Source organism: Hipposideros armiger, unplaced genomic scaffold (genome assembly GCF_001890085.2).
Source record: "Hipposideros armiger isolate ML-2016 unplaced genomic scaffold, ASM189008v1 scaffold_352, whole genome shotgun sequence".
NCBI lineage: Eukaryota > Metazoa > Chordata > Mammalia > Chiroptera > Hipposideridae > Hipposideros > Hipposideros armiger.
The window spans coordinates 559,006-576,407 of NW_017731702.1; the positions used below are offsets into that span (position 1 = coordinate 559,006).

Sequence of the window (17,402 nt, forward strand, 5' to 3'; positions counted from 1 at the left end):
AGCAATCTGTGAAACAAATATGAACATGCCCGTCACAATCCAAAATTCCAAGGGCCCTTCATGACTACAAGAAATAAACTGCTTCAATAGTCTATAATCCTTTTATCCTTTCATCTGTAAATATCCAGTTGCCTATGAAGTTTGTAACACTACTGACATAATAAAATGTAACCCATATAGACTACCAGAAGGAACTGTACTATCACTCCTTAAACTCTAGATTCCCCATGTATAACATTTAATATTATCAGAAGTAATTTTCAGCATATGGCAAAACAATTTAAGAAATACAGATTGCTCCTGATACTTACTTTAGAGTCTTAATATAACAGTAAGAATATGCATGATTTAAATGTAGTAAAATATTATGAAATGTTACTTCGCTAAATGAAAAAATATAGAAACACCAATTCTACTAAAAATATAAATCTGTCCAAATTATACATAGTATTTTGAAAACTTGACAAAATGATTCTAAATATCATCTTAATACATGGAATTTTTAAAATTTACCCTATCAGATATTAAATTAAACCATATACTGCTCTACTCCCCTCAAATTTCAAAATGGTTAACTATTTCTCATACCTATTTGCATATCTTAATGTATTAAGAGTATTTTCACAGGATGCCATTCCTGGAGAGATTGTAGCAATCTATGGGGAGAAAATGCAAAGGTCAATAAAATGTTATACATGATGAAGACAGTAATACTGATATATATAGCTCATATATAACATGGGTATTTAAAAAAATTATTAATGACATCTGAACTCCAAGATAACTTGTTTTCTTATGCCCACAATCAGATAATAATTATAAACTCCAGTAAAAATACAAACAATTCTCTGAATGCACCAGAAAATGATCAAAATCAGGCAGAAAATGGAGGTAAACACCTAGAAAAAGGGAATAGCACTGAGTGACTGCCCCCTAACCCCTTTAATAACTTTCTTGCCTAATGGAGAGCTTTGCTGCTATCACACAGGACAACTAGAACTTCATTAGAAACCTAGAATTTCAGCTGTTAAGAAACTAAGACAGGGTTTGGAGGTGAGGATCATACCAGCTGGAAAGTGAAGTTTGTCCCAGAAGAGACAACCAGAGGGAGAAGCTCAAATTCTGCAAAGATACTGTGGTATCTCTGGCTGACCCCTGAACTAGGCATGCACAAGGCTGACACCAAGCAACATGGCTAAGTCTCAAAGAGCTGAACAGATTTCAATTTCACTTGCTGCCCACAGCAGGGGTGACAAGAGTGTAGACTTAATTCAGTTAATTTCCTGCTAAATAACAAAAAAAAATCAATAATCTTTAGAAGAAAATAAATGTCCAGTGTCTATAAGGCATTCATTCATAATAAAAGGATATAATCCAAAATTACTGGACATATGAAGAAATAGAAAAGTGTAAACCATACTGAAGGAAAATAGAAACCAATGGAAACCAACCTCAAGAAGACTCAGATGTTGGAATTAGTAGAATGCATTATAACTGCAATATAATCCTCTCTATCAGACTAGCAGGGACCACATCTTAAGTATCACTGTCTCCCTCACAATAGAAGGATTTAAATGATTGTCATTAATGCATATTATAATTTTTCATAGATATTATGTAATTATTCATTTAGGATTAAATCAAAACAAATAAACAAAAACAAACATAAACTTACCATGCAGGTACGAGAGTTTTCACCTATGAATGAATCTCTTAACACCTGAGTGAGTTTACTTGCTCGGAAAGGAGTATGAGGTTTATTTCTCCCTAAGGCTCTGATGCACTCCTGAAAATTAAGAAAGCAAGTTTCAGAGATTAGGCTTCTTATAAAAAGTAATCTAAATGAACATATTTAAAAGATCTCTTACTATAATTCTAATATGTAAAATCTGATCAGCTCGAAAAATAATGACAGGTTTACGGCATAAAGATGTTACCATAAATCTTAATTCAAGAAAATGAAATTTAAAAACAACAAAAAAAACCTCAACAAACTCTTTATTCCAAAAGATTCTTCTGGAGATTAGGGATAGTATTTAGAAGTGACAGGAAGTAGGATAATTGTAAAAAGAAACTTTTAGAGTGGTACTACAAAAAAACAACAACACAGACAGAATGCTTTCTTGAAGTTCTGCCAATCTTGACGTTTCTAGTCAAAGAAGAGATATATTGCTGGCCTAACTTTTTGAAAGCCATTCCACATTTTTTGGAGAAATTTTCTTCATTCAGTTTTTGTGGTTCCTTGCCCTCCTCCAAGAAAATATGACTGAGGCCTTATGGAATCTCCTTAAGTAGCCTTGCGATCAGCCTACCAACTAACAGATCCTTTATCCACCCTGAAAAGAATGAATAATGTATATAAAGAATTCTGGGTACAATATAAATCTGTAACTGCAAATATAAAAAACTAAATTTTGATAATCTCGCTTACGTACTTGTTAGATAAAATGAGTACTATCACTTTGTGCTTGAGTAAACATAATTAAAATCAAAAGTAAAAGACTTTTCACAATGAAATACATTTTATTTACCTTGAGTGCTAAAAGGCTTTTATTAATTTCAGCACCTTCAAGCCTAGTTTGCCTGTCTGCACTGGAAGTATCAGCTCCTCTTTCATTCCCAGCCAAATCGATGAGAGAAAATTTGCCATGTAGTTTTCCTTTCCTCCTAAGAATAATCTGAAACACTGCATGGCTCCGAGATGAATGTGCATTTGCAGATGTTTGACCGGATGTTCTACAATTTGATCAAGGACATTTAATACATAAAAACTTCAATTTATATGTTCAAACCACAGTATTTTCATTAAAAAATAAATAAATAAATAAAAATCCAGTTTTCATCATCTAAATACAGGAGACATTTTAACACTTAAAAATAATCAGATTCATACAATTTAATCTGGAATACTTCTAGTATATTTACAGTATATCAATATAATAGCTATCCCTCCAAGTTTTAATGAACAATGATTTTTACTTCCAAAATGCATTGAATAACATCTTGCTTTGTTTTTATGTTATAGCCAAAGTATCTAAAACTGATTATGAAATTAAGTTTCCCTTTCTTAATTAAAATGAGATTTACCTGCAACTGTTGCCTATGTCAATAAGCTTCAGTACATCTTCAACACATTTGACCTCCCGTTCCTGTAATCCCACTACTTGAACCTGCTGTTTTCCATCTTCAAGCACTCGTAATTTTGTTTTCCTGTTGAGCAAGTCAAACACCTAAAAAAAAAAAACCCAAACAAAAATTCCAATTAGAAAACTCGCTTTAAAGAAAAAAGAATCAGTTCTATAAAATTGAGTCAAAGTCTGAAAAATATTTCAAGAGAATAAAATAACTTTTAAAATAAAATGCTCAATATTCAAGAGTTTCAAAGGAAATTTTTTTTTAAAAATCTCATGAAACAAAATTCTAACATAATATTCCAAATACATATAAAAATTATGTGGTGGTAATGGTCTCACAACAACGTGAATGTACATAATACCACTGAATTTGTATACTTAAAAATGGTTAAAATAGTAACCTTTATGTTATGTACAGTTTAACCACAATTTTAAAAAATCTAAAAAAGTTTTTTAAGTTTCCACTTACCTTTCCACTATAAATTTCAAAAAAGGTTGCATACACTTGAAGTTCCAACTTTTTGTAGTTTGGCTTCTTTAACATTAAAAAGACATCTCGAGCTGTAAAGAATTTCATATGGAGAAAATTTGTTATGATGCAACAAATATATATATATATTTTTTAAGCTGAGCCATCCTGCCACCTGTCGGCAGCTCAGTGGCTGCTCAGCTCGGGCCGGGACTCGAACCACTGTTACTCAGAGCTCAAACTCATGAGCGAGCTCTTAACCAACTGAGCCACTCGGCCGGCCCTAACAAATATTATTTTTAAAAAGCATTTCAAATTTTCCATTTTTAGACGACTCAGTTAATCTTTACCTACAATGTCAATAATGAAAATGAAAACCAAAGTGAACACTAATTTACAAAACATACTAGTAATAGTTTTTTATACATCTAAGGCTTATATGCCACTCTCCATTATTTAATAAAATAGACATAGTACACAGTAAATACAGCATTACAGTTACCCTTAAAATCCTGGACAATATTTCCAAGTCTTATTTCAAAGCCACCTGAATAATATTCAAGAATATTACAAATAATATACAAAAAGGACAGTTACCTGCTAATGCATAAATTCCTTTAGAACAATCTTGGTTCTTTCCTGAAAAGTCACCTCCCATAGTCTATATGTTAAAAAGAAAATAAAGAATAATAGACATTATTCAGGAATAAATCTTAAGAATTTACATCTAAAAATTAAGTTATAATAAAATTAACTTCATATCAGGATGTAACTACAATAAATGACTTACATGAGTTTTTCCACTTCCAGTCTGTCCATAAGCAAAGCATGTAGCCATTCCCCTTTCGAATATAGTCTCCACTAGTGGTCTAGCTGTAAACCTTAAAAATAATATGCACCAGTCAAAATATGCTGTCAATATTTAAATTAAACAAATAAATAAAATATCAAGTTTTATTAATAAAACTTACACCGTGATTTTTAACAAACCAATGAGCTCAACTGTGAGACCACAATTGAGCCTACTGATTTGTTAAAAATTTTAAATAACCATATCCTAGACTTGCTTAAAGCCCATTAAAACATAATTTCAAGTAATTCCATAATAAACAATGATAGCAATAATGGACAAAAAAACATAGTAACTCAGCTGTGATGTAAATAGAAGGCAATAGGAAAGTTTAAAAAATAACAGCAAAAGATGGTATTATTAGCCAGACAAGAATAACATAAATAATAAAAACAAACAACAACAAAAAGGCTAAAAAATTTCAACAGAAACAAGAGTGGTAATCTCAACAGAAAAAAGCTAAAGGGGGAAAAAAACCCACAGAAACATTACCTTAGACCATCTAAGAAAGTAGAAAAATGATAAGTGATAAGGTTTCATTGAATGTGGACAAATAAATAAAAATTATGCTTATAAGACACTGAGTTCTGAGTTAATAGTCTTGATTCAAGAAAAGCACGCCAAAACATTATTATGGTTTGGATTATTTCTCAAACCTATTGGTGAACAACCACGAGAGTTAAAATGAAAAAGTAGGAGGGGCAAGAAATACTTCATTGAGCAGAACTGTAATAAGTATGACAGAAAACAAATCTTTCTATAGAGGTTTCAAAATAATATATGTGGAACACTTTATATAGCTCTGCTGATAATATATATTTTTTAAAGGTACAACTGGAGAAGGTACAGAACAAAAGGAGCAGAAAAGGTTCTAAAAATGAGTCTGCAGAGTGACCAGACAAGAAAAGGTCTAACTCCTTAATCCATAAAAGTTAACGATAAGAGAAAGGGGGATAGAATCAATATTGGTCAAGTTAAGAAGCATGAAAATAGGGTGCAACACAGAATGTTTGCTAATTCTGTCATATATATACAAACCTACCTTTATAATGATTTCTTGAAAATGATTATAAAAGACAAACATATATTTTATGAGGCAGGAGTGGAAGCAGAGTGGGGGGGGGGGGGGAAAAAACACCATTCTCAGAAATGTAAAACATATACAATTTATAATTATAATTCCCTTTGAAACAATTTCTTCACAATATTTCTATCTAGCATTCACACGCTAGTTTTATCCTCTTTACAACTGAAATCTCAGCTTGCTAGTTTAAGACCAATGGAGTTAGTTTGAACACTATTTCACTTATAACATCTTCAATTCTCACGACTCTCAGTAACTCGAATTTTCTGTTTGCAGTCATATTTATAAAATGAAATGGTAATGAAACTGCATTCAAGTAACTGCCAAGACAGTTCTATATAGACTGAAATAACATTGTTGCTAAAACTGACCTGTTACATTACTGGTGAATGTTTCAAACTATAAATGAAAATCTAAATTTGGCATAAATATCTGGGATATCAATATATTATACATGTAAATTTGAGTTGTTTATAAGCTGAATGTGAACATACAAGAATTTCATGTTAAAACTATTCCAAAGCTTAAAGATGATAAAAATTAGATAAATGCATAGATTTACAGAACTTTTTTCTTTAAGTGTACAAGCTAAATATTTAGACAAATAAATGACTGATGTATAGTAAATATTTCAATTTCTTCATTAGCACAGAAATTAAAAAGTAAAAAAGTCCTCTTCTAACCACATCCCATTCCCAGAGGTACAGAAAATATCAACATTTTCTAGAAATGTCCTAATCATATATATGTTGAGATATATGTGTGTAAGTTAATCAATAATGAAAACTATGATTTGGGGAGCATTAAAGAGAAAAAAATGTTTATTTACATTATAGTGTTAATTACATATTCTTCTTTGTTTAAACTAAGAATAAAAAAGCATATTACACCTCTGGAGAGATATGCCAAGATCAATATAAGTTTCAGGGTAGTGATGAACACACGGTTGAAGAACAAAATTCTAATTTAAAACAAATTTACCTACCTGTAAACCATTTCATTAGGAGCTGAGTCATCAAAGGCATAATCAAAACGAAATGTTTGGTTTTCTAGGTACCTTGTTAAATCTACTTTTTGTTTTGGTTCATGTACCATCACAACATCTTTACTAGGAATTGTGATTACATCAAGATCTTTCATTTGAGTTTCTAAAAGAATAAATAAAAATCAATGCCCAGTAATTCTCACAGCATCTGAATTAATGTACAAAAATTACTTTAAGTAGTAAGAATTTAGATAAAGTAATGAGTTCTGTACATATAAATATCCCATAAATATGCCATTCTGTAAGAGAGTATTTCAACAACAAAGTAAAATAACAAAAACAAAAAAACATGAAGCAAGAACCACGGATGGTAATATTTCATACAGCAGTAACAATCAATACTATCTAAACATAGAACTCTGCATAATGGTTATGTACAAATGAAATAATTTACATTGAATTGTTCCAAACCAATTTGATTTCTGCTACTACAAAATAACTTACAAACAGGACAAAATCAACCTTTTATTACAATTCAGTAAGCATCATACCTTTTTTATTGAGTGGTCGTTTTCTTACACAAACACATATCCTGTGTTCATCAATCTACAAATAAATATTTTATTTCAGTGAATATCAGGGGTATGTAAAACACTGAAGTCAGTAATGCAATATTTTCTTCAGAGGTTTTAGAAATTTATGCATGGCACAAAGATAAGCTTAAAAACAAATTAATTTGCACAAATTTTAATAGTTATCAGACAATTATTTCTAAAATTCTGAGTTATAATGAAAACTTGTCTATTTTACTATTTGGTAAACTATTAGGAAATAACTTTGTAGAGGGCACTATTATTCTTAGTAGCTTTAAGTTCACATTATGAAGCTGCCTTATTCACTCCAAGATGCGCTGTATATAAAAAAATAAAATTTCCTACCAAATGGTGTATTTTCAGTTTGATTATAGGGCAAGTTGTTGGCAAAGATAACTATAGACAAGAAACATAATTCCCAAATTATTGAGCAAAATAATTTGGACACTTTGTAATATGCCAATTCCTACACACAAATATTTTTCATAAAATGTATGTTTCCAGTATTGCCTTTCAATAATTAACATAAAGCGGGGATAGGCAGAGTATGACCTATAGGCCTCAATGAGCCCCACTACCTGCTTTTATAGTTTCCCTCGACAGTCATGAGCCCACTCATTTATGTATTGTCTAGGGCTGCTTTCATACTACAAAAGCAGAATTGAGTAGTTGTGACAAAAACCATTATAAAATGGTTCACAAAGCCAAATATACTTATTATCAGGTCCCTTTCGGAAAAGTTGCCAATCCCTGTCCTAAAGCATGAGCTCACATGGAGGGGTGGCAAGGAGGAGAACCCACATGGATGGGGTACCATAATAAATGAAATGCAAATGTTATGAGCAACTCTGTTAAATCCTATATAATACATCTGCTGAACACAAATGTATTTTGTGTACCAAATATGACATTCTGTATGTGCTAAGTCTCATGGATTATTTTTCATAAGTAACAATTACTCACAAAAGTATTCCCTGTCCAATCAATTCTCATTCTACAATAGGAAAGGGGATAAGTAGTAATGACAGCAGAATATTTTTGGAGCCCTAAATTTCTGGTCTACTGCAGTCCTCGACAACCATCACTTATTGCTAAGTCAAAATAATATTTTAAAATAACATTAATAGTAAATTAGAATGACAGTGGGATCTATAGCGCAAGCCAAAGAGGAAATAAGCTTGAAATTGAGATCAAAGTATAAGTGATGGTCAGAAAGGAAACTGGGTGTTCAGCCATTACTCCTTTAACAGCTGCTCTGCCCTACCAGACAAGGAAGTTTTGCTTTGAAACGGACATCTCTGTGGAATGCAGGCCTGATATATCAAATTATTGAAGATAAGCATAAATGTGGACGAATTCTTGATTTCCTTCTTAAAATGTAAGGAATGAGCACCCATAAAGAGAAGAAAATTTACATAGTAAAAACAATATTAATTTAGTGGGCATCAAATGTTTTTATTTACAGTACAAAAAGTTCCAGAGCAATGGTTTACAAAGAATCTTACAGGATCTGCTGTTGTTAATGGTCTATAATCCAAACTTCCTCTAAAGTCTCTGATCATACACATAATTTCATAATTTGGGTTTGTAGCATCAACATCCTGCAAGACAGAGAGAATTATCATTTATTATAAGTACAGTAATGTGGTATTGCATTTGTTATATATGGTTTGAATATTACAATTGAACAAACAGATTGTGTCATTTGTCAGAGCCAAGTCCAATCTCAAACTGAAGATGTGATATAATTTAGTTTGAGAGTTCAGGACTAATAGTATGCCCAGGAATCACTTTCATATTAAAAACACAATTCTGTTAGTCCACATGCATTGTGTTCATTCTAAACCAAACACCCCTCGTTAAAGTCACCTTTGACCTGTTTCAAAAAAAAAATCACGTTATACTTATACCTTGATTATCCTAGAAAATGGAGCAAAAGAGAAATAGTACTCATTTTAAACATCGATAAAGAACTCTAAGAAAGCTGAAATTCTAGAAAAATTCATTTAATCAATTTCTTATTCCCCATTGTTAATCCAGTGGTTTAGCAAAGTAGAAATATGGATTCATTTATGTTCATTTCCTATTTTTTGTTGGCTCTCAAAAAAAAAAAAATTAAGGCATGGTAAAACAGTTCCAACTAGATAGGACACAGAATTTAAAGAAATCAAAAGCCAAAGGGCCGGCTGAGTGGCTCAGTTGGTAAAGAGCTCGCTCAAGAGTTTGAGCTCTGAGCAACAGTGGTTCGAGTCAGCCCGAGCTGAGCAGCCGTGAGCTGCCAACAGGTGGCGGGATGGCTCAGCTAAAAAAAAAATAAATAAAAAATAAAAAAATAAAATAAAGAAATCAAAAGCCAATTTTTTAAACCTTTAAAATCCAAATTATTAAATGCGTATTGCCGTGGAGGAAAGACTGTTTTGTTTGTTCCATGATGTGACCACTGCCTGACCTTGCCTCTCTGCTGCCGATGCTCATGCTAGTAGATCCAGCTAGATCTGCTAGATAGGGGCCAGAATAGACAATGCTTCCCATGAACCCCCTCAGAGACTATCTGACTCCTCCCCTGGGCTCCAGGCACACTGGTTCCTGAAGAGGCCCTGGCTCTTACCTGGGCAAGTATGTTAAGGCATTTCCCCCTTAGCTGGAGCAGGTCACACCCCAGTATCCCTATCCATCCTGCCCTGTCCTATATAACCGCTTAGTGCCTGCCATGTGGTATGGAGGATGTCCATGTCATCTTGCTGCTACCCAAGACGCACCTCATATATAAGTTCCTTTAATAAACTCTTATTGTAATGATGGAGTTTGTCAGCCTCTTTCTTTGGTCTCTCAGCAATGGGAAATTGTATGTAACAACTGCAAGTCACTTACTTTTTTGCTTTAAAACTGAGAAAATTCAGATTATGATATAGTAAATAGCTACAGTTAACATTAACAGCCTCTGTTAGCCATGAATAATAAATTATTGAACATTCTAAGATCTGATTTTTTTTCATATACCATGTGCAGATTTGCTTTGAATATACTTAAATTTCAAAACTGTTAATGAAACTTACTTTTAATTAAACTTCTAGGAAACAATACCAACTACATCAATTGAGAAGTAGAATGTAAAGTGAAAATTAAGAGATCACAGAGATGTGAAAATATTATGAAGTACCCACAGGAAACACCAGGTGGCACCTGTGCTAAGTATCAGTAGATCTGTTTTGTGGATTATTTATTTCAAAGCCCAACTGGTCATTCTCGGGTCTTTTCCAAGTATAAGCTGATTTACTCAGGTTAATTATTATACTGGTTCCACAATTCCCAAACACAGCATCTTTATGATTAAAGGCATTTGAACATACTCCTAAATAAAAAAAACAATCTTGATGTTTTTTTACAGGAAACAAATTCTAAGATACAACACAATGGAGGAGATATATGTACAATAATAGAATTTCTAATAGGTGAAGATCTGTAGAAAGATAGAAAGACCAGTCCTCTAAGCAATTTTTCCAATGCTAGCAGTTTTGCTACTATGTAAAGGGAACGTGAGGGGGCACAACACAGATACACTCTCAACATCCAGTATAAATCGAACACAAGGAATTCCTGCCCCCCCATGTGTTATGTTGACCTTATTTACCATGGAAAAATAATAAAATTTGTAATATAATTAACTACTGTAACTGCATATTCTTCTGAATATATTTTCAGATATTTTTAAAAAGTAAAAAGCCTATTATTTTTTAATGTTATAATACACAGATTAGAATTCTATGACACCATAGCTTATTCAAAATGGAACAAACTCAGGACACATATCCACTAAAACATGAAAAATAAATGTAGTAAACTCTGTTACGGTAACATTTTCACAAGAGTTTAAATTATTCCTCAATATCAATTTAAAGAATTATATTGAAATCTTTAAATGAATGCTTCAACTATTTTTTCCTAAACCAATCACATTTACTGACACAGTCTAATCTTCAGTTGGTGCATACACAAAATATATTTGTTACAAACCTGGGCTCTTTTTTCTCTAAGTTCTTGCTGTTGTAGTCTCCTTTTTTCTCGTTTTTCTTGTAATTTTTCTACTTCTTTCACACAATTAGATTTTCTACGTGCTGAAAGAAAAAGAGGAGCTGTAGAAGTATAGTTTTCTTTTGAGTATTGTACTTATACACGAAAAAAAGTTATGTATAATTTCACCACATAACCAAAAAAAAAATACACAGTCACAAAGCATGCCTATAACTATGTGAACTGTATTTATGAGCTGCTTTAACAAAACTAGGAACAGGACAATATACAAATAAGAGTCAAGAAAAATGACTCTAACATATTGATACATGTCATCTCTTGGTTTAGAATCACAGAACTTTGAAGCAAGAAACATAATACTTTCTTCTGTAACATCTGTCAAAATATCATCTGGCCAGAATTTTAAATTCAATACTACTGAAACACTGTTATAATTTTTATATTTATAAAAAATTTTTCTCCAAAACATATAGCTAAAAACCCAATTAGTAGACTAAACTAACAAGAAAAAAATTTTCTCCTCAGTGGTAAAATGAAATCTGGAATCAAGTTTGCAATGACTTTATCATTTGGGGACTTATAAGGATGACCAAGAGAGAATACATGTATGCCTAAAATGACTGAATCCTTGATACGTGATTTACATACAAGGGGGTCCAAATTCCTTTTTTGCAGCTTGAACTGGAGATATATCTGAAACACTACCATTCTGTTGTGCAGAGGAAGACTGTTCAGGAAGTTGACTAGGCCGTGCACGTGCAGAACCAACCACTGTAAGTAAAACAAAATTTTAACATTCAGAACAGAAAATTAGTAAAGGTGGACCTTGGTAACAGGAACAAAGGTATCTCAAAAGAACTGATTCTTAAAAGTTGCATTAGCAAATTGCAAGGTTTTCCACTTATATATGCATAAACAATATATAATAATTCTGTTCAATAAACTGACAAGCTAGGTTTTCAGTATAATATGTGCAGACTTAGATGCCACCAATGTAATTTTAATTACAGAACTCAATCTGAATAATTTATATAAAAACCAAAGCCAGGTTTGATTTTTTAATCATTTAAAAAATATAAGTGTGCAAAATACAAATTTTAAATGCATTTTCATTTTTAAAAATTTACATAACTCAGAAGTATGGAAAGTAAAAGTTTAGAAGTCCTTCAATCCTCCCTATATTCCAAATCCCATTCTTTGCTCCTCACATGTGCAAATCTTTAGCAGACAATTTCCTACTGTGCATGTTATAAAAGTAGGAAAAGACATCTGAAGTTAAATATAAATACCACATTTTACAAAGAACTATAAATTTTCATAAGACTCAAAGGATAGTGTTTAAAGTGCAGGACTTGCTCTCTACCTCCAATCTCTCCTCTGATACCTACGCCCATCCTTCCTCACCACTCGTATATACAGAGAAATACCACTATTAGAAAGGTCCATTCTGAACTGCTGAATAGTAGATAAGAAATTAACTATGTTTTACATCTCCTGGCTGAAAACATATGGAAGACCTGCAATTAACTAAAATTTATACCTGTTCAACTTTTTTTTTTTTAGTTGACTTCAAAGTTACCCGTGACTCTTTCTGGAAGTTTGTTAACCATAAAGTTATGGAGCATGTCATGATGATTATATTTAACCTTGTGAAATCAATCAACTGACTACTTCCCCATTCCTTTCTTTCTCATAATGTTCTCCTCAAATCTGAAAAATTACTGGATAAATGAGATGAATCAAAAACTGCAGAGATCATGGAGTTTCATATTCATCACATACCTGTATAATTTTTTTTAATTAAAATTTATTTGGGTGACAATGGTTAATAAAATTACTTAGGTTTCAAGTATACAATTCTGTAACACATCATCTATACATTACATCCTATGTTCACCACCCAGAGTCAGTTCTCCTTCCATCATCATAGTTTACCTGGCTTACCCTCTTCTACCACTCCCCTCCCCACTTATTACCGGCATTATTATATTAGGAAATCAGGAAGATACCAATCTTAAAATTAGCCACATAAAATAATAATGTCGAGGGTAATATTTACTTTTGATTTTTCTTGTCAGGGCCACACTAAGAAGTCAATAGGCAAAATTAATAGATAAATTTACCTCTGTTATCTCTTGGAGGAGGGTCATTCTTAATAGAAGCCACAGTCCGTCGATTCTGTGAGAGAAAAAATTTTATTTTGTCTCCTTACTCATCATAACTATATCATAATCAGCTTCCTTTCATTAAACAAAAGTAGGCAGACATACAATAAAACTAAATTTTATTTTAGAAAAACTATAATCAATCTCCTAATGAATTACTACTAATGCTATCAATATCCAAGTTATCTGAGTATTCCCCATCCCAAAAAATATTCAGGAATTAATGAGCCAGGCACTGCTCTAAGGACTTTATATGTATTAATTAATTTCATTTTCACAACAACCCTATAAGGTCATTATTATTCCTATTCTGGTTTCACAGATGAGAAAACTGAAGCAAAGAAAGGTTAAGTAATTTCACTAAATTGTGCTTTTAATCATCATGCTATTCTACCAAAACCATGTAACAACACATTTTATCTTTGGATGTCAGAGGGTAATTAATAAAATACTAGTTGTAGACAACTTACAGCCCATTGTTAAACTGAAACATCCAAATACTTTGAGATGCACACTGTCAGTTATACTAAAAAGTTTCATTAGACTTTCAAAGACTGCAGAGATCGGGAAAGCAAATTTTTGGTCCTATTGTTTATTTACCAAGACTTAATTTTATTCACCTAAAAGAAAGATACCAAATAATACAGTGGTTCTCAATTCTAACTGCACATTCAAATCATGGGTACTATTAAAAAGGTTTTGATGCTAGGGCCTTCTTTTAGATAAAATAAAATAATCTCTGGGAGCAGGCCTAGGAACCAGTATATTAAACAATTCTCCAGGTGATTCTAATGCACTGCAGAGATTGCTAATGACATACACAGAATGATAAAACTATGAAGATGCTTCAGATTGTGAAGCCACATATGAAAAATTGTCTGTTTACAAGCGGTAACTAATGACCTCTAAGCAATGACTCTCAATATGCTGAAATTATATGAACTGAAAATCTGCCTTATGTTCATATGCATGGCTTAAAGAGCAGGTTTTGCTGATACTGTGAAGTTTCTATCATATTGTATTTGAATGCTTATGCATGTCTTCCCTGCAAGATAGCAAGTTCCTATAGGGTTCAAGTCATGTCATATTTATCTTTGTAGGTGATAAAATCAACAACGTAGAAAAATCAACAAATGCTTACTGAAGTGAACACAAAGAACTGCAGATTCAACAACTCTGAGACTGCCTGGTTTAAAAAGTATTTTGTATTTTGATACAAAGTTTTAACAGTGAGAAGTTTCAACAGAAATGCAGAGAAATTATCTTTTAAACAGAAATAACAGGCCTTTTGTTTTTATAGATAAACTGTTAGGGAGGATATAGCATGGTTTTAAAGTTTATCTTCCCAGATAGTATAGAAATAGTTAAACTACACTGTCATTTCCTATCTTTCTTTAATAAACATAAAATTAGCAAAATTACTTTTTCAGAAGATTATGGGAGTGGGAATTTATTATGAATAATAAACATTCATTCTTTATCAAAGTCATCTGTATTCATTCAACACTGAGAAGCAATTGTTTTGACCCACACCTCCTGAGAAGCTATTAGTCTTAGAAGAAATCCTAATCAGGCAAGGAATTTCTAGGATGTTATTTAATGACTGTCACAATTATGAATTAGACAACCTCAATCCTTGAAAGTATGTGTATATATACTCGTAAATGCATATGGATGGCAGAAAGACTTGAGGTATTTTGTTTTTGTTTTTAACAAAGCAAACTAACACTTAAAACATACTCCCACAGCCTGCCAATTTCAAACCAGCACACACACACTCTCTTTCTCTCTGAATTTTCACCACTAACCTTTACAATTTTGTTTACTTTGGCTGAGGAGGTTGGAGGCGGAGGTGTTTCTGGACTGGGTTCAATTTCTTCATCAGGTACAAGGTCAGGGTTAAGTGAAAAGATGCTCTCCAAGTCAATCTGTTTTAAAAACCCCATGTATTTTGACAATTAACCTTTTATTTTTCAAATAAATTTACACAGAGAGATTAAATAATTTTAGCCTAATGAATGGTACTGCTTTGAAAACTCAATTATCTAGAATTATAGCCCACATATATTTAATGAATCTCTCTTAATATTGTATTCTGTGGTCTTGATTATATGTCCAATCATGTAAGATACAATATGCAGGAGAAATTTACCTTTCTTCAAGTGAAATTTTTTAATCATTTCAAAGTTTTTAAAAGAATGATAAAGAATACATGTACTATATAAAAATTATATACTTTTCTGTTTTGTTTTATATTCAAAACTTGATTACAGAACTAGAAATAAAATTTAATCCAGTGATCATACCTCTTTGCCTTTTGTATCTCCATTTTCTATCCATTCAACAGTTACACTTTCATTATCTTCATTTAAAGATGTTACCATTGCTTGATGTATTCGGCCTAAGTAGGAATAAAATATACATTTTTAAAATGCCATGAATTATAGAATGCCTAAACACTGTCAAATACAATTTTATAATTTACAAACTATTAAGACTATCACACCACTTTTCTTACAAAGGATTTTCACAGCCTCTCAAGTTAGGGGCTAAAATTGGTCCATGGCACCAAAAATCAATTTGCTACACGTGCCAAGACCAGGAACTCAAGAAATTAGATTACACTTAAAAGTTTATTTTCAGCATATATGATAAATGGTTGCACAGTGGGCATGGAATTCCAGAAATCTTATACTGTTAAACAATTAGTTATAATCATTAGATAGTTTCCTTACTATGAGCCAACAATAACTCTGTAGAACACAGAACAAAAGCAATTTCTAATACTATACTGATATCAAATACTTTTTGCTTAAAAATCACTATCATATACTATACAAATTAATGATATTAATTTAAAATTACTGAGAAAAGGAATTCGAGCCCAAAAAGGTTGGAAAATGCTAATCTAAAATGTTATTTTTCTGCATGTTGCCTATTGAAATCCATTCTACTTTTTATTTTCTCTGATCACTCCAGTATTTACCATCTGTAGAGGACATTATATATAATATATTAAACTTGTTTTCCCTCTCTTAATAGATGTGGGTCTTACCTGTTAGTAACTATAGATCAAAGTAATTATTTTTAATTATTATATAATATCCCATTGCCTATCACAGCTTATTTAATACTTACTGATGGTCACTTGGGTTATGTGCAATTTTTTACTATTATAAACATTGAAATGAATACTATGATTGCACATTTGTCATTATTCACTTGCTAGACTATTTCTTTGGGACAAATTCCTAGAAGAAGATCAATAGGTTACCTTTTGATTGTGTATACAGTTGACCCTTGAACAATGAAGGGGTTAGGGATGCTGACCCCACCCCCATAGTCGAAAATCTGCATAAACTTTTGACTCTCCAAAAACAGAGCTGTCCTTTGGTACCTGCAGGGGATTGGTTTTAAGACCCCCCCAGGAATACCAAAATCCTCAGATGCTCAAGTCCCCAATATAAAATGGCGCAGGTAAATGCACACAGTTGGCCTCTGCATTCACGGACTCCCAACCACAAATCAAAAACAGTACAGGTATTTAATGAAAAAAAAATCCACATATAATTGAACCCGTGCAGTTGAAAACCATGTTGCTCAAGGGTCAAGCGCATGCATGCATACACACACACACACATACACACACACACACACACACACACACACAGAAATATATATGTATATGTTTTACTTAATTCATCTGTTTTCATCTTACCCACTTATGTGATTATTAGTCAAGTAAGGATAGAAACTATTTGTTATATATCTGCACTTTCAATATTATCTAATAAAATGCTGAACATATGGAATTTTCATATGTATTCCCAAAATGAAGTCCTTGGGGTATCTATAATTTACCTTAGGATAATTTACAGCTCTTTAAATAAAACCCCCAGATATATAGTATATGAAACAATATTATTATAATAACAAGGCATACAATATCTTTAAAGAAAATATGGACACTAATAATTTTATAAGCAGTTATGTATAAAATTACAGTCAATCGCTACCTTTTCTATATGGGCTCATTAAACTCTGATGAAGTAATAAGTGAATATCATCTTGTTTAAAAAATTCAAGTATT

The 17,402-nt window shown here is 32.0% G+C and overlaps 1 protein-coding gene across 10 annotated transcripts in view; it reads right to left on the reverse strand.

Moving 5' to 3' along the window:
• Positions 1-17,402, reverse strand: part of KIF2A (kinesin family member 2A) — a 65,054-nt gene that overhangs the window by 11,985 nt on the left and 35,667 nt on the right. For 8 of the 10 annotated variants that reach the window (XM_019661564.1, XM_019661565.1, XM_019661561.1 and 5 more), the window contains 15 exons: positions 15,619-15,713; positions 15,121-15,240; positions 13,271-13,325; positions 11,796-11,918; positions 11,130-11,230; positions 8,621-8,716; positions 7,074-7,128; positions 6,523-6,685; positions 4,394-4,484; positions 4,201-4,264; positions 3,604-3,695; positions 3,088-3,230; positions 2,532-2,736; positions 1,676-1,786; positions 589-656 (listed from right to left, as the gene is read on the reverse strand). In XM_019661564.1, the coding sequence (XP_019517109.1) occupies positions 589-656; positions 1,676-1,786; positions 2,532-2,736; positions 3,088-3,230; positions 3,604-3,695; positions 4,201-4,264; positions 4,394-4,484; positions 6,523-6,685; positions 7,074-7,128; positions 8,621-8,716; positions 11,130-11,230; positions 11,796-11,918; positions 13,271-13,325; positions 15,121-15,240; positions 15,619-15,696 (1,565 nt within the window). In that variant the 5' untranslated portion in view covers positions 15,697-15,713. The remainder of the gene's footprint in view (positions 1-588; positions 657-1,675; positions 1,787-2,531; positions 2,737-3,087; positions 3,231-3,603; positions 3,696-4,200; positions 4,265-4,393; positions 4,485-6,522; positions 6,686-7,073; positions 7,129-8,620; positions 8,717-11,129; positions 11,231-11,795; positions 11,919-13,270; positions 13,326-15,120; positions 15,241-15,618; positions 15,714-17,402) is intronic. The other 2 variants (XM_019661563.1, XM_019661569.1) reach the window with 1 other exon arrangement.